The sequence below is a fragment of the Nerophis lumbriciformis genome, linkage group LG37 (genome assembly GCF_033978685.3).
Source record: "Nerophis lumbriciformis linkage group LG37, RoL_Nlum_v2.1, whole genome shotgun sequence".
NCBI classification, from domain to species: domain Eukaryota; kingdom Metazoa; phylum Chordata; class Actinopteri; order Syngnathiformes; family Syngnathidae; genus Nerophis; species Nerophis lumbriciformis.
In genome coordinates this window covers 7,631,452-7,655,566 of record NC_084584.2, presented here as the reverse complement: position 1 = coordinate 7,655,566, position 24,115 = coordinate 7,631,452, and the positions used below count along the sequence as shown (strand labels likewise).

At 41.6% G+C, this 24,115-nt stretch overlaps 3 protein-coding genes across 5 annotated transcripts in view; 2 read left to right on the top strand and 1 right to left on the bottom strand.

Annotated features, from left to right (window-relative positions):
- cdc73 (cell division cycle 73, Paf1/RNA polymerase II complex component, homolog (S. cerevisiae)) overlaps positions 1–8,677 on the top strand; it is a 52,570-nt gene extending 43,893 nt beyond the window's left edge. For both annotated transcript variants that reach the window (XM_061931455.2, XM_061931454.2), the window contains exons 11-17: positions 19–76; positions 152–187; positions 446–533; positions 602–763; positions 5,632–5,732; positions 5,799–5,940; positions 8,192–8,677. In XM_061931455.2, the coding sequence (XP_061787439.1) occupies positions 19–76; positions 152–187; positions 446–533; positions 602–763; positions 5,632–5,732; positions 5,799–5,940; positions 8,192–8,228 (624 nt within the window). In that variant the 3' untranslated portion in view covers positions 8,229–8,677. The remainder of the gene's footprint in view (positions 1–18; positions 77–151; positions 188–445; positions 534–601; positions 764–5,631; positions 5,733–5,798; positions 5,941–8,191) is intronic.
- The window catches only part of LOC133577533 (beta-1,3-galactosyltransferase 2-like), an 18,365-nt gene extending 8,310 nt beyond the window's left edge, over positions 1–10,055 (bottom strand). Inside the window, exon 1 of one of the 2 annotated variants that reach the window (XM_061931459.2) lies at positions 9,977–10,055. The gene's annotated coding sequence lies outside the window, so the exon portion shown is untranslated. The remainder of the gene's footprint in view (positions 1–9,976) is intronic. The other variant, XM_061931457.2, reaches the window with a different exon arrangement.
- On the top strand, positions 9,377–24,115 carry LOC133577532 (complement factor H-related protein 1-like). Its single transcript, XM_061931456.2, has 11 exons — positions 9,377–9,543; positions 9,607–9,810; positions 13,430–13,609; positions 13,680–13,868; positions 14,185–14,253; positions 14,337–14,396; positions 15,534–15,596; positions 22,901–23,062; positions 23,143–23,304; positions 23,372–23,397; positions 23,984–24,115. The coding sequence occupies exons 1-11, from the start codon at positions 9,489–9,491 to the stop codon at positions 23,996–23,998; spliced, it is 1,185 nt and encodes a 394-aa protein (XP_061787440.2). The 5' UTR covers positions 9,377–9,488; the 3' UTR covers positions 23,999–24,115.

Genomic DNA, 24,115 nt, shown 5'->3' with positions numbered 1-24,115 from the left:
AAGTATTTCTGTCTCCAGGAAGGAGCGTCTGCCAGGAAGGCCCAGACCCCTGCACTGCAGCCCGTGCCTCGGCCCAGTCAGTCCATCACTGTCACTGATATTATGTACCATCATGCTGCTTGGTAATCATATCTTTGTTTTCATCTTCTAGTTTCACAAGCCAGACCTCCACCAAATCAGAAAAAAGGTAAATGGTGTGAAATCAGAATGTAAGGATTATAATGTTGACTTTTTAAAAGATGTCAGTCATTGTGGTCTAGATGAAGAAGCCCTAAATAGAGGTGGACCCCCTACTTGCACACCGTGTATGAAATAAACTGCTCCTGAAGATACCTCACATATAATAAATGACCTTTGATCTACACCTTATGATTGGACACTTGGCCATTGTTTAGTATCCAACATGGCAACTACATTGAAGAAATGTCTAATATTTGCTCCACAGGCTCCCGCACGCCCATCATCATCATCCCAGCTGCCACCACCTCCATCATCACCATGCTCAACGCCAAGGACCTCCTGCAGGACCTCAAGTCAGTTTCACTTTCACTTGAGTCAACGTAAGGATCCAGGAAGTAAGTAGGACATTGTGTCCCACCAGGCTGGTCACGTCGGAGGACAAGAAGAAGCAAGGCATCCAGCGTGACAACGAGGTTCTTCTGCAGAGGCGCAAAGACCAGATCCAGCCTGGTGGAAACACACTCTCTGTCACGGTCCCCTACAGAGTCATCGACCAGCCTCTCAAACTGGCACCTCAGGACTGGTGAGATATCTTTCACTTTTCTTTCAACCCCAACTTTTACACCACAAATACATATTAGTCCTCTCCTCTTACACTGCAGGACACAGTGGCCCTAATCACATTTGTTAACATCGCACTGTTTAAATGCCTTTTCTATCTAATCACACTGTTTAAATGACATTTCTATCTGACTCCAGTGCACTGGCCCCAATGTAGTCCTCACTTGCATGCGCAAGCCCCAATGTGGTCCCGATGTGGCCCCAATGTAGTCCTCACTTTCATGCGCAAGCCCCAATGTGGTCCCGATGTGGTCCCAATGTAGTCCTCACTTGCATGCGCAAGCCCCAATGTGGTCCCGATGTGGCCCCAATGTAGTCCTCACTTGCATGCGCAAGCCCCAATGTGGTCCCGATGTGGCCCCAATGTAGTCCTCACTTGCATGCGCAAGCCCCAATGTGGTCCCGATGTGGCCCCCAATGTAGTCCTCACTTGCATGCGCAAGCCCCAATGTGGTCCCAATGTGCTCCCCATGTGTTCCCCATGTGGCCCCAATGTGGGCCCCAAATGCGGGCCCCCAATATGGCCTCAACGTCACTTGCATGTGCACTTCAATCAAGTGAAAACAAAGAAAGTGGACCCGGAGGAAGTCGCTACTACTACAAAATCAAATAAAAGTTGCCACACCTTAAATAGAGCATTTTTTAAACGTGAAAGTAAAGTAATATAATGTATGAATAGATGTATATAGTGTCATATATTTAATATATATATAGTGTCATATATTTAATGTGTATAGTGTCATATATTTAATGTATATAATGTCATATATTTAATGTATATAGTGTCCTATACTTAATGTATATAGTGTCATATATTTAATATATGTATATAGTGTCATATATTTAATAAATATATATAGTGTCCTATATTTAATGTATATAGTGTCATATATTTAATAAATATATATAGTGTCCTATATTTAATGTACCGTATTTTCCGCACTATAAGGCGCACCGGATTATTAGCCGCACCTTCTATGAATTACATATTTCATAATTGTGTCCACCAATAAGCCGCCCCGGACTATAAGCCGCGCCTACGCTGCGCTAAAGTGAATGTCAAAAAAACGCTGCGCTAAAGTGAATGTCAAAAAAACAGTCAGATAGTTCAGTCAAACTTTAATAATATATTGAAAACCAGCGTTCTAACAACTCTGTCCCAAAATGTACAAATGTGCAATCACAAACATAGTAAAATTCAAAATGGTGTAGAGCAATAGCAACATACCGGTAATGTTGCTCGAACGTTAATGTCACAACACACAAAATAAACATAGCGCTCACTTTCTGAAGTTATTCTTCATTCGTACCGGTAAATCCTTCGAATTCTTCGTCTTCGGTGTCCGAATTGAAAAGTTGCGCAAGCGTGGGTTCCAAAATGGCCGGCTCCGTCTCTTCGAAGTCATCGGATTCAGTGTCGCTGTTGTTGTGCAGCAGTTCTGTGAATCCTGCCTTCCGGAAAGCTCGGACCACAGTTGTGACAGAAATATCTGCCCAGGCATTTACAATCCACTGGCAGATGTTGGCGTATGTCGTCCGGCGCTGTCTGCCCGTTTTAGTGAAGGTGTGTTCGCCTTCGGTCATCCATTTTTCCCACGCCGTTCGCACTCGTGATTTGAATGCCCTGTTGACACCAATATCCAGCGGTTGGAGTTCTTTGGTTAATCCACCCGGAATGACGGCGAGTGTTGTATTTGTGTGCTTCACTTGTTTTTTGACACCATCTGTGATGTGGGCGCGCATAGAGTCGTATATCAACATGGACGGAGCAGCGTGAAAAAAGCCACCCGGCCTCTTCGCGTAAACTTCCCTTAACCACTCGCTCATCTTTTCTTCATCCATCCATCCCTTCGAGTTAGCTTTTATGATGACGCCGGCTGGAAAGGTCTCTTTTGGCAAGGTCTTCCTTTTGAATATCACCATGGGAGGAAGTTTCTGGCCATTAGCATGGCAAGCTAGAACCACAGTGAAGGATGACTTCTCATTCCCTGTGGTGCGAATATTCACCGTACGTGCTCCCGTTCCACAGTGCAGTTCACAGGAATATCAGTTGCTGTGAAATACGGTAGTAATCCGTGTGCGGATGGAGAGATTGCGTCTTTTTATGAACCGGATCCTTGTCCTTTGTAGGAGCCATTTTGTGGTCTTTACAGATGTAAACAGGAAATGAAACGTACGGTGATATCCGCGCGTTTTTTCTTCTTCTTCCGGGGGCGGGTGAAGCGCTTCCTGTTCTATGGGGGCGGGTGCTTTCCTTGGCGGTTGCTTGCGTAGAAGAAGAAGCGCTTCCTGTTCTACCGGGAAAAAAGATGGCGGCTGTTTACCGAAGTTGCGAGATCGAAACTTTATGAAAATTAATCGTAATAAAGCGCACCGGGTTATAAGGCGCACTGTTAGCTTTTGAGAAAATTTGTGGTTTTTAGGTGCGCCTTATAGTGCGGAAAATACGGTATATAGTGTCATATATTTAATATATGTATATGGTGTCATATATTTAATATATATATAGTGTCATATATTTAATATATATATAGTGTCCTATATTTAATGTATATAGTGTCATATATTTAATGTATATAGTGTCCTATATTTAATGTATATAGTGTCCTATATTTAATGTATATAGTGTCATATTTAATATATGTATATAGTGTCATATATTTAATATATATATATATATAGTGTCCTATATTTAATGTATATAGTGTCATATATTTAATGTATATAGTGTCATATATTTACTATATGTATATAGTGTCATATATTTAATAAATATATATAGTGTCCTATATTTAATGTATATAGTGTCATATATTTAATATATGTATATGGTGTCATATATTTAATATATATATAGTGTCATATATTTAATATATATATAGTGTCCTATATTTAATGTATATAGTGTCATATATTTAATGTATATAGTGTCATATATTTAATGTATATAGTGTCCTATATTTAATGTATATAGTGTCCTATATTTAATGTATATAGTGTCATATTTAATATATGTATATAGTGTCATATATTTAATATATATATATATAGTGTCCTATATTTAATGTATATAGTGTCATATATTTAATGTATATAGTGTCATATATTTAATATATATATATATTGTCTTATATTTAATGTATATAGTGTCATATATTTAATATATATAGTGTCATATATTTAATATGTATATAGTGTCATATATTTAATATGTATATAGTGTCATATATTTAATATATATATAGTGTCCTATATTTAATGTATATAGTGTCCTATATTTAATGTATATAGTGTCATATATTTAATGTATATAGTGTCATATATTTAATATGTATATAGTGTCATATATTTAATATGTATATAGTGTTATATATTTAATATATATATAGTGTCCTATATTTATTGTATATAGTGTCCTATATTTAATGTATATAGTGTCATATATTGAATCTATATAGAGTCATATATTTATTGTGTATATAGTGTCATATATTTAATGTATGTAGTGTCATATATTTAATGTATATAGTGTCATATATTTAATGTATGTAGTGTCATATATTTAATGTATATAGTGTCATATATTTAATGTATATAGTGTCATATATTTAATGTATATAGTGTCATATATTTGGGAGGTTGTAATATTTTTATGGCTGTTAGATTTATTTTCCAATTGGTGTGCCTCACAATATGAAGGTCCTGAGTAGTCTTGGGTTCAATCCCGGGCTCGGGATCTTTCTGTGTGGAGTTTGCATGTTCTCCCCGTGACTGCGTGGGTTCCCTCCGGGTACTCCGGCTTCCTCCCACTTCCAAAGACATGCACCTGGGGATAAGTTGATTGGCAACACTAAATTGGCCCTAGTGTGTGGGTGTGAGTGTGAATGTTGTCTGTCTATCTGTGTTGGCCCTGCGATGAGGTGGCGACTTGTCCAGGGTGTACCCCGCCTTCCGCCCGATTGTAGCTGAGATAGGCTCCAGCGCCCCCCGCGACCCCAAAGGGAATAAGCGGTAGAAAATGGATGGATGGATGTGCAGTGTAATTGATTGTAATGGTATTGAATTATTATATGTGCTGATCACAAAGATGACAAAAATCAATAATATTCAAATAAACTACAAAAGAAGGTACTCCTGGAAAATACATGTACATAGACTACAATAAATACATTGTAACTAAATCAACAATAGATAATAATCATGAGTTTCTTGGCTAATGTGTCAATAAAATGAAAGTACAAATGCAAATGTCCACCACTTTAGTCATACTTTTTCTGTTTGATGTTGTCATTACTGCCACACGTGGTGACATAGTGTATTACAACTAGCTGTTCTTCTGTGTGTTTCATGTTGCCATTACTGCCACACGTGGTGACATAGTGTATTACAACTAACTGTTCTTCTGTTTGTGTGATGTTGTCATTACTGCCACACGTGGTGACATAGTGTATTACAACTAACACTCACTTCATTGAACATTCAAACACAGTGTGACTGTTCATAAATGTAATGTTACACTGGCCATAAATAGACTTGTTATATGTTTAGGCCTACTAAGCTTTAACGTTGATGCTACTTGGAAAGCCAAGTGTTTGGTGTAGACTCGTATTAATTTACTAATAATAGCTGCTTACTGTGCTTCTATCTACACGTCTTCAAGTTCACTAAGCACTTGTTTTCTGTCTGCTTTCTAGCCAGCTTGTTCCTGGCGTGTCAAATGTTCAGTCTCATCCTCCAGTGATAAAGATACTCAGAAATTGATCAAGCGGAGCCCCTTTGGCCCCTGATGGGAAGTCCAGGGTTGCTGATCAGTATGTTCCTTCACTCCAGGGACCGAGTGGTGGCTGTGTTCGTGCAGGGTCCTGCCTGGCAGTTCAAGGGCTGGCCATGGCTGCTGCCTGACGGCTCTCCTGTCGACATATTTGCCAAGAGTAAGTGACGGCGCCTGCAAGTGAATGCAGGCACGGCCCGTGCATGAACGTGTGTGTCGCTTCCAGTTCGAGCCTTTCATTTAAAGTACGACGAGGCCAAGACCGACATCAACGTGCAGAAGTGGGACGTGACCGTCTTGGAGCTCAGCCGCCACAGGCGCCATCTGGACCGGCCTGTCTTCTTGCGCTTTTGGGAGACCCTCGACAGGTATGGCTTCTTTGTTAGCATCATCAACCTTATTACAGCCTCGGCATCAAACTTCTTTCCCTACGGGCCACATGTGTGACAGTGCATAATTCATGTTTAGTTGTCCAATTGGTATATTCTATTACATGCACATTGCTGGATAACTTCATTACAATTTCAAAGTCCGGATGATAAAGGAGCCATATGTAATAATGTGGCCAGAAATGGTACTGCAATCACGGTCAAAATTCTGTAGTCCCCTCCCCCTCTCCCTGACTGAGGTTGCCAGATACGCAGCTGAATCCAGCTGGATGGACTGGTCTACTCCAAGGAACTTCAAACTTCCACTGCCTCTTACTAGGGGTTGAGGACTGGGACCATAATAGCTGAGTAGACAATGTCAATAACAAATCTCTAACCAACACAGAAATGAGGCTATTTTCAGGAAGAAGTGTGTACAATATGACAACAATCATATGGTTATTGTCAGTACTATCAGAAACCAAAGACTACAACCAACACTAGCAATGGTTATACTGGTGACAATAAATACCGTATTTTTCCGACTATAAGTCGCAGTTTCACATTGCCACGATGACTAATGTTCCTCAGCGTATCAGCATATTGAGAAGGATATAGGCACTGACACTACACATATCCATCCATCCATTTTCTACCGCTTGTCCATATCCACTTAGCTTTTATTTGTACTAAATATATGTTGTCCTGTCAGTTGGATGACACATGCTAACTAGCATATATTTACCCCGTTAGCCTGTATGTCCATGTGTCATTGACCGGGCTAGCATGCTAACATTTGTTACTATCTTTGTTAGACAAGATCATAGACTGTATTGGGCAATATAGTTTACACACCAAATGTCCATTTCCATGTCTTACAAGTCACAAGAAAAGGTAAATGCCTGACTTACCTATCAAGGAGGAAATGAGCAAGTTTGGCATCAAATTCAAAAACTCCTGGTTTTGTTCCTGGCTTTGTCATGAATAAGTTGAGAATGGTAACTTTTAGATGTACTAAGGTGTGACATGTTTAGTAACTTTACCGGTGGCAGTAGCCAGACCAAGATGGCAACCTGAATGTGACACACTCACAGAATTTCTAATTGGTCAAACTGTGGAGGGCGGGGCATCGAAAAGAAAACAATAACAATATTTCGGGGCTGTAAATCTAAATTTTGGAATGAGCATATCCTGGCTGAACAACATTTATTGATGACTTGACATTACATATGGCTCCTTGAAGTAAGTATTTGTCTCCACAAAAGACATGTTCATACAACGATCAGATTCAATGAATGAATACATTTAGCCAAGTTAAGCGATGTGGGGGAGCAGACATGGCCCCAGAGAGAGCAGACATGGCCCCAGAGAGAGCAGACATGGCCCCAGAGAGAGCAGACATGGCCCCAGAGAGAGCAGACATGGCCCCAGAGAGAGCAGACATGGCCCCAGAGAGAGCAGACATGGCCCCAGAGAGAGCAGACATGGCCCCAGAGAGAGCAGACATGGCCCTAGAGAGAGCAGACATGGCCCCAGACAGAGCAGACATGGCCCCAGAGAGAGCAGACATGGCCCCAGAGAGAGCAGACATGGCCCCAGAGAGAGCAGACATGGCCCCAGACAGAGCAGACATGGCCCCAGACAGAGCAGACATGGCCCCAGACAGCGCAGACATGGCCCCAGACAGCGCAGACATGGCCCCAGACAGCGCAGACATGGCCCCAGACAGAGCAGACATGGCACCAGAGAGAGCAGACATGGCCCCCGAGAGAGCAGACATGGCCCCCGAGAGAGCAGACATGGCCCCAGAGAGAGCAGACATGGCCCCAGAGAGAGCAGACATGGCCCCAGAGAGAGCAGACATGGCCCCAGAGAGAGCAGACATGGCCCCAGAGAGAGCAGACATGGCCCCAGAGAGAGCAGACATGGCCCCAGACAGAGCAGACACGGCCCCAGACAGAGCAGACACGGCCCCAGACAGAGCAGACACGGCCCCAGGGAGAGCAGACACGGCCCCAGGGAGAGCAGACACGGCCCCAGGGAGAGCAGACACGGCCCCAGGGAGAGCAGACACGGCCCCAGGGAGAGCAGACACGGCCCCAGGGAGAGCAGACACGGCCCCAGGGAGAGCAGACACGGCCCCAGAGAGAGCAGACACGGCCCAGAGCCTGCAGTTGAGAGCTGTAGATGAATAGATGTTATGAGGAGGAATCTACTCCCACTAACATTCTGTCTGCTTTTTGTCTTCCAGATACATGGTGAAGCACAAGTCTCACCTGCGCTTTTAAGGCAGATTGTGACGTCCACAAGTGAATGTTGAAATAAACGCTGAATAAAAAAGAATATTAGTGTGTGAGGTGAGCTGTCCCATGGTCCAGAGCTGTCCCATGGTCCAGAGCTGTCCCATGGTTCAGAAGGAGCACTACTTATTCCTTCCCTGAGCACTTGCCATGCAAGACTGGATGTGACGGAGCCCTGAGTGTGTATGCTGACATGTAGGTTCAGTCCTTGTGTCAATTAGAGGTAAGACTTGCCTATTTTCAATATCTATGATTTTGGAGTGTTTGCGGCTGGATGTACATACATGCTACAAGAGAAAGATAGAAATACTGGAGAAAGCAACTTGTGTTTCCCTTTTGATGCCATGATAGTCCCACTTAGTTGATGAAAGTATTTCCTTGTTGCTATGGTGATGGAGCAGAGAGGACTATGCTTCAATAAAGCTCTGTGAAAGCACTTCCTGTCTGTCACAGCTCCTTCTAATGCATACTTGGGAACAACAGCAACCACATGTAGGGTTTCTCCATTCCTACCTCTTCTTCTTGTCACAGTACATCATCAATATATACCAATCACTGTTACCTTTGTTATATTATTCTCCTTTCTTACATACAACTGTTGGATCAAATGTAAGTCAATAATAACTTCATACTATCCACTATTCATCGCAATCGTTTGCTCTTAGCGCTAAAGTCATCCTACAGGAAGTGGTTCTTAGCAACCAACGCTGTGATCAAAGTTGGACTTGCCATGAAACACGTGAAGATATTCATCACTCTGCTGCCCTCTGGCTGCTGAAGTGGATAGTGCATCCCCATTGGGTACGTCACATGTCAGGTTCATTGCAACACATCCCCTTCCTACTGTATGAAATTACATTTGAGAGAATCAAAATATAGATTTAATCACTCTATTAAATCACAGGATTGATTAAATATTCATAAATTCAGTTTATCTGGAGGGGATTGTGTTTGGCCGCAGTTCCAAGAGACGAGTAATGAGCTGCGAGCTTGTCAGCTGGGGATTGGCGTTGGCGAGTTCATTGAAATGGTCCGATTCTGATCAGTGGTGGATCAATGGTCACATCCTTAGTACGAATGTCCTTATTTGCACTTTTGCAACAAGCTTCTTCAGAGCAAACATCCAATGGAAACATGTTTGTTTTCTGACTTGGCGAGGGGTGGTACTCGACAATTATTAACTGGTCCTCGTCGGATTTCACAGCATTTGTTTGGATTTTGTCAGAAAATTGGACAATTCCTGACAAAATGTCTCTGAGGTGTCTGGTAATTGTCCTCCTGTCCTTTCCCCAAGCCTTTCACGGTAAGTCCACTCCATTTTGGATTGTTTGAAAACCACTGAACGGAATGCTGCCTCTGGTCTTAGCTCAAGTCTTAGCCCAAAGTACAGCAGAGTCCTGTCCTGCTCCCCGACTGGATGGAGGGTTTTTTGTGCCGGAGCAAGGAACCTACTCGCATGAAAGCGGCCTCGCGTATGCTTGCAACCACGGGTGGAAACCAGCGGTGGAGGGTTGGTGGGCCACCACTGTATGCCTGAACGGATCATGGTCTCATATGCCACAATGTATTGGTAAGTCAAATGCCAACATGCCACCATGTATTGGTAAGTCAAATGCCAACATGCCACAATGTATTGGTCAGTCAAATGCCAACATGCCACATTGTATTGGTAAGTCAAATGCTAAAACCTTATTCATATAATAGCATGAGAGTAATTGTACTGTTGAAGGGCTTACCAGCATGTAGCTTCTCCCTGCGCCCAGGCGTGAGTACTGCATCCAACCTGAAAAAGTGGTTGACATTGTGTTCCCGCTGCAGATCCCGGGGTCACCACCACTGATTTTAGCGGTTACGTGGCCTCATAGGACTGCACATTCATGACCTTGAATTGGCCATGTACCAATTCTTGCCTCACGATAGGATCTTTCAAGGGAGCCGTTCAATAGACCGTCTCCTTGCTATGTTTTACCTCGTGCTACCACTTTTAATCTCCTAAACATGTCATTTTACACATTGAACCTTTACATGCCCTACAGATATACTAACATTTGTACTTTAAATGAAGCTGCTAAAATACTATAACTTGACTCACACTCTCTGTATGTGTTGTACTTTCAATTGCTTTCAACAAAACCAGCACATTTCCTGGAAACACCAACAGCCCTTCACATCTTTGTAACTATATCACTGATATGATTTGATTGAGAGTGCAGTCCAGCATCACTCCAAGGAGCTTGGCACTTCTGACCGGTTGAACTGTTGAGATACCTAGCCTCAGATCCAACTTTGGCTCACAAAGATAACCCTTGCCTAGTCCTTAATACAATTCTTTTGGTTTTTGAGATGTTAAGGACAAGTGTGTTACAAACTGTCCAGTCATGCACAGCTTTTAGTCCCTCACTCAATACTACATTAAGTACACTGCATGATATAAGGTTGCATCATCAGCATAAAGAACCAATCTTGCACGCCCGGTAGCCCAAGGTCAATCATTGGTGAATATAGAAAAAAAGTAAAGGTCCTAGGCAACTTCCCTGTGGAACACCACAATCCAAACTTCTGCTATTAGACAAGCTGCCATTAAGATACACCTGCTGTGATCTTGAGGACAAATATCCACATTAAAGCCCAAGTATTAAAACCATAACATTTAAGGTTCTCAATTAAAAGAGAGTGGTCAATCACGTCAAATGCAGCACTCAAATCTGACAGCACAGCTCCAACCAACATAGAATTATCTAGAGCATTAAGCTGTCATTTGTATAAGAGCAGTGGACGTAGAGTGGCCCGTTCTATATGCATGTTGAGAATCAGTTGCTAGCCCATTTGATTGAAAGTAAGCTTGAATTTGTGCATAAGACACATTTCTCCAGTATTTTACATAACCCAGGTAGGATGCTTATTGGTCTAGAATTGCCCTCATTGAAAGACAATTTGGTATCCTTATGTAGAGGAGTAACCTTAGCCACCTTCCATATCTTTGGACACAGGCCCACTTGTAAACATTTATTAAAAATATGACAAACAGGCACTGATATGATACCAGCAGTCATTTACTATCCAGGTTGTCTACACCAGCTACTTTGTTGTCCGGAAGAGAGTGTAGTAACCTCTCAACCTCACTGACTTCAACCTGATGAAAATTGAATTCACAGTCCTCCATCCATCCACCCATCCATCTTCTTCCGCTTATCCGAGGACGGGTCGCGGGGGCAGCAGCCTAAGCAGGGAAGCCCAGACTTCCCTCTCCCCAGCCACTTCTTCCAGCTCCTCCCGGGGAATCCCCAGGCGTTCCCAGGCCAGCCGGGAGACATAGTCTTCCCAACGTGTCCTGGGTTTTCCCTGTGGCCTGCTACCAGTCGGCCGTGCCCTAAACACCTCCCTAAGGAGGCGCTCGGGTGGCATCCTGACCAGATGCCCGAACCACCTCATCTAGCTCCTCTCCATGTGGAGGAGCAGCGGCTTTACTTTGAGTTCCTCCCGGATGACAGAGTTTCTCACCCTATCTCTAAGGGAGAGCCCTGCCACCCGGCGGAGGAAACTCATTTGGGCCGCTTGTACCCGTGATCTTGTCCTTTCGGTCATAACCCAAAGCTCATGACCATAGGTGAGGATGGGAACGTAGATCGACCGGTAAATTGAGAGCGTTTCCTTCCTGCTCAGCTCCTTCTTCACCACAACGGATCGACACAGCGTCCGCATTACTGAAGACGCCGCACCGATCCGCCTGTCCATCTCACCATCCACTCTTCCCTCACTCGTGAACAAGACTCCGAGGTACTTGAACTCCTCCACTTGGGGCAAGATCTCCTCCCCAACCCGGAGATGGCACTCCACCCTTTTCCGAGCGAGAACCATGGACTCGGACTTGGAGGTGCTGATTCCCATCCCAGTCGCTTCACACTCGGCTGCGAACCGATCCAGTGAGAGCTGAAGATCCTGGCCAGATGAAGCCATCAGGACCACATCATCTGCAAATAGCAGAGACCTAATCCTGCAGCCACCAAACCAGATCCCCTCAACGCCTTGACTGCACCTAGAAATTCTGTCCATAACCCTAACCCTATAGAAACAGCATACTAGAATTGCTTTCAAATACCTGCACACAAATAGCTTCAATGCTCTCCCTCATCAAATCATTACGCACTTTGATAGATCAATGATTGTGAACATAAATAGCCATCCCACCCCCAAACCTGTTCCTATCTTTCCTAAACATTGAGAACCCCTCAAAGGCTACAACTGAATCAGAAAAGGAATCATCAAGGTGGGTCTCAGAAATGGCAAAGATGTTAATAAAATGATCTGTGATAATACACTCTACTTCCTGCTACTTGTTACGCAGGCTGCATACATTCAGGTGAGCTAACACCAGGCCCCGATGAAGGCCCAGCTTAGTGCATGACATAACAGTACTGGAAGTAGTCATGACATAGGCCAAACCAAGATACTAAAAACACCCACGAATGCCCATTCTAAAAAAGCCAGGGGATAACCTTTGGGTCCCGATACAGCTATATATATATATATATATATATATATATATATATATATATATACAGCCTTTTTTTGTAACCAAGTCATTGTTCAAATATTGTAACGTCTGTCGAGACGCTTATCTCCATTCGGTGCCACACGTCCACACCATCAAAATGCCGAGGCAAACATTTCCACATCAACACCATATGAAAAAATTTGTGATTTTTTTAGGTGTGATTTCCTTCTCTGCATGAAAGTTTAAAAGTAGCATATATTAATGCAGTATGAAGAAGAATGTTTTAATGTCAACCAATTACAAGTCAAAAAGTTTGGGGTCTTCTGTTTAAGTTGTGCGGACGCTGTTCTTCTTTGTGGGGACATGGATTGTCATGTCATGTACGGATGTACTTTTTGGACGCCGTCTGCTCCACACGCTGGAAGTCTTTGCTGTCGTCCAGCATTCTGTTTTTTTGTTTACTGTGTCGCCAGTTCAGTTTTACTTTGGTTCTGCATGGTCTTCCCTCAGCTTCATTGCCTTTTCCCTTCCCCTTTGTTCAACTCTGGTTGAAGCATTGCATACCTTTTGGCCTGCACTGTGCTCTGCGTATTGGGATCACCACCGACCGGTGTGTTGGTTAGTCCGCCACCACATGCTCATTAACAAGCAAGGGGCCTTGAGTTCTTCAAAGCAGCTGTTTGTTGGCCCCCAGGTGAGAGCAGCTGTCTTCCGCCAGATGTCCCCAACGCCAAGTACACGGAGAGTGCTCCAGGCTGGTACCAGCAAGGCAAGGTGATCCGGGTCAAGTGTGACCAGGGCTACCAACACGCCACCTGGGAGGCCACAGCCACATGTGCAAATGGAACTTGGTCCTCCCTGCCCGTTTGCCAGCGTATGTTTCCATCTCTCTGCTGGAACTCCAGCAGGTTCCCAGCGTCAACCGTGTCTCTGCTTCTCTCCAGGAAGTAAGAGCTCTTGTGATGAGCCGCCTCGGATGGCCCACGCCGTCATCCTCTACAAGAACCAGCAGGTGTTTGCGGTCGACTCCGAGGTGCACTTTGAATGTGAGGAGGGCTACAGTGTCCAAGGAGACAACACCCGCAAGTCCATCCTTTGTTTGTCAGGGGCCTGGACTCAAGCGCCCAACTGCAGTGAGTGGAAATGCAACCTTAACTTGACCTTGACCTTGCAGCTTGAGTGGAAATGCAACCTTAACCTTAATATATATATATATATATATATATATATATATATATATATATATATATATATATATTTATATGTGTATATATATGTGTGTGTGTATATATATATATATATATGGATGGATGGATATATATATATATATATGTTTATATATATATATATATATATATATGTTTATATATGTATATATATGTTTATATATGTATATTTAATAAATATGTATGTGTGTGTGTGTTTGTAAATGTTATTTTTATTTTTTAGTAAGAACACAAATAGTTGGGCATGATGGCGACATGTCGGGCAGGGTGACAAAACCTGCTGCTGATACAAGTGAGTAATTAGCAGGCATTATTATTATTATTATTATTATTATTATTATTATGAACATTTCATCAGTAGAATGTTCTCTTTAGTTCCAGAGCGAGGAAGTGGGCGTGGCTCTCCTGCTGGGGGTTCCACTGTCACTGACACAGGTGAGATATATTATCTGCCAATAAACACACTCATGTCCAATTGCTTGTGCTAAAGTCAGTCACTCAATGTTTGCTTGTACTAAAGTCATATTGTACATATTACGTATTGTTATGAAGGTGTCTGTTACTACATTATATATATATATATATATATATATATATATATATATATATATATATATATATATATACTGTGTAGTGTGTATATTGCACATATTACAATATCGTTTTATAATTTTCCAGCCGCTTGATGACTTTAGGGACTGATTTAAAAAAAATGCAAATTATTTGTGTTGGTGTCTTTTTGCTTTTTGTAAAATGCTGTTAGTTTTTTCATAAAGGAAATATGTTATTATATCTGTGATATGTCTTGTGATATGCAATTTCTTGCATCCGGGTCATTTTAGTGCCTCCCATGCACCGTCAGCGTGCTCAAAGTAGGTTCTGTTGGCTGGAGCGCACTTCAGTATAGAAAAGGTCCCACATGTTATGTTTGTGTGCCTGCATGACGACAGCCGCTATAAACCTCATTTAAGCTTTTGCACGTGCTATTAATTGTACACACAGTCTTAGTAGATCACACGCAACACGCCCACTCATAGTATACTCAATTATATAGTTTGCACACGCTGTTGCAATCACATTCCAAGCCGTTTCCTGCTCTGCCACTGGTAAGAGAATAATGGCAGGGTTGCCCTCATAGTCCACTGACTCCAGCATCAAGGCTTATTTTTAAACGCTGGGACCAAATCCTGCTTGGAGTTGAGTTTAGAGGGTTTATACATTTGTTTTAATGACGGTAACATTTTAAAATCTTAATTTTGCACAAATAAAATATTGCATGAATGATATTTTATTTTATAAATACAATAGAATAATACATAACACTCCTAAAATAATTATTGAACATATTACTAGAAAACATGCACCAAATTACATTCAGGCTTGATGATATAATAGATATAAAAACAATATATATCAAAAATATAAACCCAAATCCAATTCGAGGGCTTCAACACGTGACGTTCTGAGGTGAAAATAGAAATGTTGTTTGTCAGCGAGCCACAGTCCACAGTGTGTGGATCCAAGACTTGGCCAGTGTTGATGAGTCCATTTCTTCTTTCTCCTCTTGGCAAGGATCTGCAACAACGTCTGGCACAAGCAGCAGCAGCAGCAGCAGCACACCTCTGACGGTCCCAGGTACCGCTCTCTTATCTTACCTTTCAGTCCAGCATGGAGTCCAAAGTGCAGCCTGGGGGCCATTTGCGGCTAGTTTTTGCAGGACCCGCGACACGTTCCAAAATGACTATCAAAAAAGTAGAAACGGGTGAAATGTATTGCAATGTCCACTTTGAAGCTGTCATTGCTTAAAAAAATGGTATGGTACGGTACGGTATGGAATGGATCTTTATTGTCATTGCACAAGTACAGCAACATTTCATTTTCAGCACAATCCTGTTCAAGAGCCGACATACATTGTATTTGGAGACAGAACGGGAACGCTAATGAGTCGGCAATCACGGCGCCCCGAAAAGGCGGGGGGAGGATGAGTAAAATAAAAAGTCGATCTCAGACCAGGCTCCTACGAGGGGGCGCAGTCTGGAGTGTAAAAAAACTTGATGCCGATAATCACATATCGCATGTTTGACACAGAAACCACAAGACTTGCAACGGCGGGAGTGGGCGGGCATCCGGTCTGAACCAGCCAGCCACTAGGGGCGCTGCTCTGTGGGGTTGGGGGCCTCCAATGACTTCACATCAAATATTCAGCTTTGAAATCATTTTGGGGGGGGAAAATATTGCATATTTTGTTTGTTTCCATGAAATGTTTACTTTGACAAAAAGAGCATAAAACAAAAACAAAAACAAGCTTTTAGTCTATGGATAATGGAGAGGTGGGAAGTGGCTCTAGAGACTTAAGTCTTATTTTTAACACTTTTATGAGTTGGGACTTTTAGAGACCCACCAATTATTTTTTTCCCACTGTTATTGCTCAAAATAATGATTACTACTATATTACTAGTTAATTATTATTGATCATTATTGACTTATTTACGGCTCCAATGACTTCACATCAAATATTCAGCTTTGAAATATTTTTGGGAGGAAAAATATTGCATATTTTGTGTGTTTGCTATAAAAAACGCTTTTATGATTTGGCCTTTTTAGAGACCCCCCAATTATTTTTTTTCCCACTGTTATTGCTAAAAAATAATGATTACTACTATAATACTAGTTCATTATTATTGATAATTATTGATTTACTTACGGCTCCTATGACTTAACATCAAATATTCAGCTTTGAAATATTTTTGGGAGATACATTTTTTGTGTGTTTGCTATAAAAAAACGTTTACTTTGACAAAAAGAGCATAAAACAAAACAGACAAAAAAAAAAAAAAAACTTTTAATGGTTGGATAATCAATAGGTGTGAAGTGGCTCTAGAGACTTAAGTCTTATTTTTAACACTTTTATGAGTTGGGACTTTTAGAGACCCCAACATTTAAATTTTTCCCACTGTTATTGCTCAAAAATAATGATTACTACTATAATATTAGTTCATTATTATTGATAATTATTGACTTATTTACGGCTCCTATGACTTCACATCAAATATTCAGCTTTGAAATATTTTTGGGAGGAAAAATATTGCATATTTTGTGTGTTTGCTATAAAAAACGTTTACTTTGACAAAAAGAGCATAAAACCAAACAAAAAAAAGCTTTTAATGGATGGATAATGGCGAGGTGTGAAGTGGCTTTAGACACTTAAGTCTTATTTTTAACACTTTTATGAGTTGGGACTTTTTTCAACTGTTATTGCTCAAAAAATAAGTATTACTACGATAATACTTGTTAATCATTATTGATCATTATTGACCTATTTAAGGCTTCAATTACCGTATTTTCCGCACCATAAGGCGCCCTGGGTTAAAAGCCGCGCCTTCAATGAACGGCATATTTCAAAACTTTGTCCACCTATAAGCCGCCCGGTGTTGTAAGCCGCATCTAACTGCGCTAAAGGAATGTCAAAGAAACAGTCAGATAGGTCAATCAAACTTTAATAATATATTAAAAACCAGCGTTCTAACAACTCTGTTCACTCCCAAAATGTACGCAAATGTGCAATCACAAACATACGTATATCAACATGGACAGAGCTGCGTGAAAAAAGCCACCCGGCCTCTTCGCGTAAACTTAAACTTACCTTAACCACTCGCTCATCTTTTCTTCATCCATCCCTTCGAGTTAGCTTTTATGATGACGCCGGCTGGAAAGGTCTCTTTTGGCAAGGTCTTCCTTTTGAATATCACCATGGGTGGAAGTTTCTGGCCATTAGCATGGCAAGCTAGAACCACAGTGAAGGATGACTTCTCATTCAAGGAAATGAAACGTACGGTATATCCGCGCGCTTTTTCTTCTTCTACGCGGGCGGGTGGTTGCTTACAGTAGAAGAAGAAGCGCTTCCTGTTCTATGGGGGCGGGTGCTTACCTTGGCGGTTGCTTGCGTAGAAGAAGAAGCGCTTCCTGTTCTACCGGGAAAAAAGATGGCGGCTGTTTACCGAAGTTGCGAGATCGAAACTTTATGAAAATGAATCGTAATATTAATCCATATATAAAGCGCACCGGGTTAAAAGCCGCACTGTCAGCTTTTGAGTAAATTTGTGGTTTTTAGGTGCGGCTAATAGTGCGGAAAATACGGTACTTCAAATATTCCACTTTGAATTTTTTTGGGGGGACAATATTGCATATTTAGTGTGTTTGCCATGAAAACGTTTTCTTTGACAAAAAGAGCATAAAACAAAAACAAAAAAAGCTTTTAATGGATGGATAATGGAGAGGTGTGAAGTGACTCTAGAGACTTAAGTCTTATTTTTAACACTTTTATGAGTTGGGACTTTTAGAGCCCCTAAAATTTTATTTTTCAACTGTTATTGCTCAAAAAATAATTATAAATACTATAGTACTAATTACTAGTTAATTATTATTGATAATTATTGACCTATTTAAGGTTTCAATTACTTCAAATATTCTACTTTGAATTTTTGGGGAAAAATCTTGCATATTTTGTGTTTTTGCCATGAAAACGTTTTCTTTGACAAAAAGAGCATAAAACAAAAACAAGCTTTTAGTCTATGGATAATGGAGAGGTGTGAAGTGGCTCTAGAGACTTAAGTCTTATTTTTAACACTTTTATGAGTTGGCCTTTTTAGAGACCCCCCAATTATTTTTTTTCCCCACTGTTATTGCTCAAAAATAATTAATACTACTATAATACTAGTTCATTATTATTGATCATTATTGACTTACTTATGGCTCCAATGACTTCACATCAAATATTCAGCTTTGAAATATTTTTGGGAGGAAAGTATTGCATATTTTGTGTGTTTGCTATAAAAAAACGTTTACTTTGACAAAAAGAGCATAAAACAAAACAGACAAAAAATAAATAAAAACTTTTAATGGTTGGATAATCAATAGGTGTGAAGTGGCTCTAGAGAGTTAAGTCTTATTTTTAACACTTTTATGTGAAGTGTGAAGTGAATTATATTTATATAGCGTTTTTCTCTAGTGACTCAAAGCACTTTACATAGTGAAAGCCAATATGTAAGTTCCATTTAAAGCAGTGTGGGTGGCACTGGGAGCAGGTGGGTCAAGTGTCTTGCCCAAGGACACAACAGCAGTGACTAGGATGGCGGATGCGGGGATCGAACCTGGAACCCTCAAGTTGGGACTTTTAGAGACCCCATTGCTAAAACATAATTATTACTACTATAATACTAGTTCATTATTATTGATAATTATTGACTTATTTAAGGCTTCCATTACTTCAAATATTCCACTTAGAATTTTTTTGGAGGGTGTTGCGTTTTGGACCAGTTGTTCCTCCCAGGGAATTCAAGTCACAATTCGCTCCCAAGTTCTTTCCGACACTTAAAGCTGAGTTGAAAAACCACCAGAGACAGAATAGGTATTTTGTCGTATATTCTCAAAGCTTTGCCAATATACATTGATTGAGACCAGTCTAACCCCAGAACATTCTATTGCGCCTCCCAAAATGGTCTGTCTTCCCGATCCCACCACCCTCTCTCTCGTCCCATCTCTGTAGACAAAACAAATGCTAGTCAAAACATATTCCAAAGAACTCAAGGTTAACACACACAGTATACTTGCTGACAGAGTATCAAGAGAAGAAATGGAAAACACGAGCTGTTTTCAAATATGACTAAGAAATGAAAGAAGTACAACTTAAATTCGGATATATGTAAATATCTGCCTCCGACAAGGGAAATATTCCATATTTTGTGTTTTTGCCATGAAAAAAACTGTTGTTTTTGACCAAAAAAAAGCTTTTTTTTTACACCTGGACAAATCGACCTGAAGTTGATTTACGGATTCCATCAATAAATAATTTAAAAAAATGTACACACGACTTGTTTTTAAAGGGGAACATTATCACAATTTCAGAAGGGTTAAAACCATTAAAAATCAGTTCCCAGTGGTTTATTTTATTTTTCGAAGTTTTTTTCAAAATTTTACCCATCACGCAATATCCCTAAAAAAAAGCTTCAAAGTGCCTGATTTTAACCACCTGTCCATTTTCCTGTGACGTCACATAGTGATGCCGATACAAACAATCATGGCGGAAAGAACAGCAAGCTATAGCGACATTAGCTCGGATTCCAGCGACTTAAGCGATTCAACAGATTACGCATGTATTGAAACGGATGGTTGTAGTGTGGAGGCAGGTAGCGAAAACCAAATTGAAGAAGAAACTGAAGCTATTGAGCCATATCGGTTTGAACCGTATGCAAGCGAAACCGAGGAAAACGACACGACAGCCGGCGACACGGGAGAAAGCGAGGACGAATTTGGCGATCGCCTTCTAACCAACGATTGGTATGTGTTTGTTTGGCATTAAAGGAAACTAACAACTATGAACTAGGTTTACAGCATATGAAATACATTTGGCAACAACATGCACTTTGAGAGTGCAGACAGCCCAGTTTTCATCAATTAATATATTCTGTAGACATACCCTCATCCGCGCTCTTTTCCTGAAAGCTGATCTGTCCAGTTTTGGAGTTGATGTCAGCAGGCCAGGGAAGCTAGGGTCGATATTCTTCTCTTGATCATCTTCGGGATGGTGTGAGCCAAGACATCAGGGGGTTTAGCTCGCTCGTCTGCGGGAACAAACTGCCGCCATTGCTTGCCGTGCTAGCGAGGTCCTTTGTCCCTGAATTGCTCACACACTCCGGCAGATTCAAAGGGGGTCTGGCGGCAGATTTCTTTGACTTTATGGTTGGAAATGCATCTGCTTTGAGTGTCGCAGGATATCCACACATTCTTGCCATCTCTGTCGTAGCATAGCTTTGGTCGGTAAAGTGTGCGGAACAAACGTCCAATTTCTTGCCACTTTCGCATCTTTGGGCCACTGGTGCAACTTGAATCCGTCCCTGTTGGTGTTGTTACACCCTCCGACAACACACCGACGAGGCATGATGTCTCCAAGGTACGGAAAACAGTCGAAAAAACGGAAAATAACAGAGCTGATTTGACTCGGTGTTTGAGAAAATGGCGGATTGCGTCCCGATGTGACGTCACGTTGTGACGTCATCGCTCCGAGAGCGAATATTAGAAAGGCGTTTAATTCGCCAAAATTCACCCATTTAGAGTTCGGAAATCGGTTAAAAAAAAATATGGTCTTTTTTCTGCAACATCAAGGTATATATTGACGCTTACATAGGTCTGGTGATAATGTTCCCCTTTAACATTTTTATGACTGAGATCCTTCCGGGTCCCCAAACCGACCTTGAGGGAGCCCTAAAGGTTCTAACAAATCTATATTTAGGGCCCGCATGGCCCATTGCATAAGGACTCCCTGTGGGAGTCCTTATGCAATGGGCCATAAGGACCTATTGAATTTGTAAGGTTTCATTCTTTATTCTTTATTCTTCCGCCGCCACATTAAACTGTAATTTGACCCACTTAACATGCTTCAAAACTCACCATATTTGACCCACACATCAGGACCTGCGAAAATTGCCTTTTTTAAAAAAAAATCGAACCACAAAACTCAAAATTGCGCTCTAGCGCCCCCTAGGAAAAAAAAAACTAGACTACCTGTAACTCCCACTAGGAAGGTCGGAGAGACATGAAACAAAAACCTCTATGTAGGTCTGACTTAGACCTACATTTCATAACAGTACATTGTCGAGCTAAAATCAACAGGAAGTTGGCAATTCCCCCTTCAAGACAAAAAAGTACTAAAAACAGTAACTTTTGCCTCTTTGAGCTGTAATTTGACCCCCTTAACATGCTTCAAAACTCACCGAACTGAACACACACATCAGGACTGGCAAAAATTGCGATGTAATAAAAAAACCTAACCCTAAATCTCAAAATTGCGCTCTTGCGCAATTTTTGAATAAAACGAAGACAAAACTGCTCCTCAGAAGAAAAAAATGACAAAACTGCCTGTAACTCCCACTGGGAAGGTCGGAGAGACATGAAACAAAAACCTCTGTAGGTCTGACTTAGACCTACATTTCATAATGGTACATTGTCGGGCTAAAATCAACAGGAAGTTGGCAATTCCCCCTTCAAGACAAAAAAGTACTAAAAACAGTAACTTTTGCCTCTTTGAGCTGTAATTTGACCCCCTTAACATGCTTCAAAACTCACCGAACTGAACACACACATCAAGACTGGCAAAAATTGCGATGTAATAAAAAAAAAAACTAACCCCAAATCTCAAAATTGCGCTCTTGCGCAATTTTTGAATAAAACGGAGACAAAACTGCTCCTCGGAAGAAAAAAATGACAAAACTGCCTGTAACTCCCACTGGGAAGGTCGGAAAGACATGAAACAAAAACCTCTATGTAGGTCTCACTTAGACCTACATTTCATAAATTGACAACCCACAGCAAAAATCAACAGGAAGTTTGCTATTCCCCCTTCAAAACAATTTTTTTGTAAAAACCGGTCACCTTCCTTCAAAAACTATCTCCTCTGAGCGCGTTTGACGTTTCGGCTTCAAACTAACACAGGAGAGAGATTAAACCCTTGTGTATAAAATAACAGAACAGCGTTTTAATACCTGCTCCGGTTTTGATTTTATGACCCTTCAAAGACCCGCTGCGCTGATGCTGCTGCGCTGCTGTTTTTTTAAGATGGCTGCTTAAAAGCAGGAAGCACCAACGTGCCCACACAATGCAGACAAGGTAGGTACACTAGACAAAAGTCTTGGGACGCTTCAGACTAAAAGTAGACAAAAGTATTGGGACACTTATGACTATCACTGGACAAAAGTATTGGGACATTTAGGACTAGCACCTGCCAAATATGCGGGCCCGACCAATGCTGCTTGCAGCTTTAATTTGTATTCCTTTTGCAAATGGAAACATGAAAATGGCCCCCGATTGCTTTATTTCTGGGTGTAAAAAGTGAGGTGTGTGTTGTCCAATATTCATGTGAAACAAACTCTTGTCTGGCTTTTGAGTGGACAACTGCGGAGCGTACCCGCGCCTTTCCAACGGTGACGTGGTGAGAAAGCGTGACATGCTCCTCAAGTACGCCTGCAACTCTTTCTACAAGCGGGTGGGTCCTGAGACCGTGGTGTGCTACCACAACGGCACTTGGTCAGAAGTACCCACGTGCAAAGGCAAGAGTCACTTCAAATAGAACACCTGGAGGGGGAAAACCACTGATCAAAATGATTGATCCATTCTTGGTTTTGTGCAGAAGCCTTTTGTGAAGTGGACCTGGACCAGTACGCAAACTACAGCATCCAAGAATCTGGGACAATAATCCTCAAAGACCGAGAGCGCAGGGATGTTCCGTGTGTGTGGAGAGATTACACCAGCCGCATTCTGTGCACAAGGGGGAGCGTTCGTGTCACCAAGTGTAAGTACATACCCTAAGTACACACCCAAAGTACCATCTCCCTTCTTACCATGGTCTTCTTGTTCAGGTTGCCACTACTTGGACCACTACTACGTAAGTATTTGCCCTTCGTAATGAGCTGCTTTTATCTATTCAGCCGGGGGCCTGGAATGACATCCTACACACTTCCCTCCAAAACTTGGGAGACAATTCTCTTTGCAGCAAATTAGTGCAGAAACCACAGGAGGCTCCTAACTTGGGATTGACATGACTGTGGTGGCAAGGCACCCCTTTAAGTCCTCGTCTTTTTCTCATAATAAGTTGCTGTGGTTGCTTTACTTCACATCCACTCAATAGTCACACTTCTATTTTCTTTACTTCACATCCACTCAATAGTCACACTTCTATTTCAGCACTTTTTGACCTGCTAGTTCTGGTAAAAAAAAGAGACTCCAATTTTTTACAGCAGCTTTTTAAAAAGAGCAGAGATCCCCTGTAACTCTGACAAAATAAACCAACACTAGAGGACACTGGTTATCCTGAAGATACCAAATAGCAAGGGGGGAGTGTGGCCCCCCAGGTCCTTAGTTCTGTGGAAATGTGGCCCCCAGTTGAATAGCCCTGCCATACAGCATGTGTTGTTTGCAGTGTTCCCACCTCACTTGCTAACTGTGTTGTCTGTCTTCCATGTTGCAAACAGCAAAGGTGCAACTAGTTGAGCAAGGTCCCGGGGAACATTGGCCCCAAAAGAAGACAACTTCTTCTCACACACATGGAGAGCGATGGTTAGAGGCATGTCAGGTGACTTCATTAAACTTCAGAAGAAAATGAA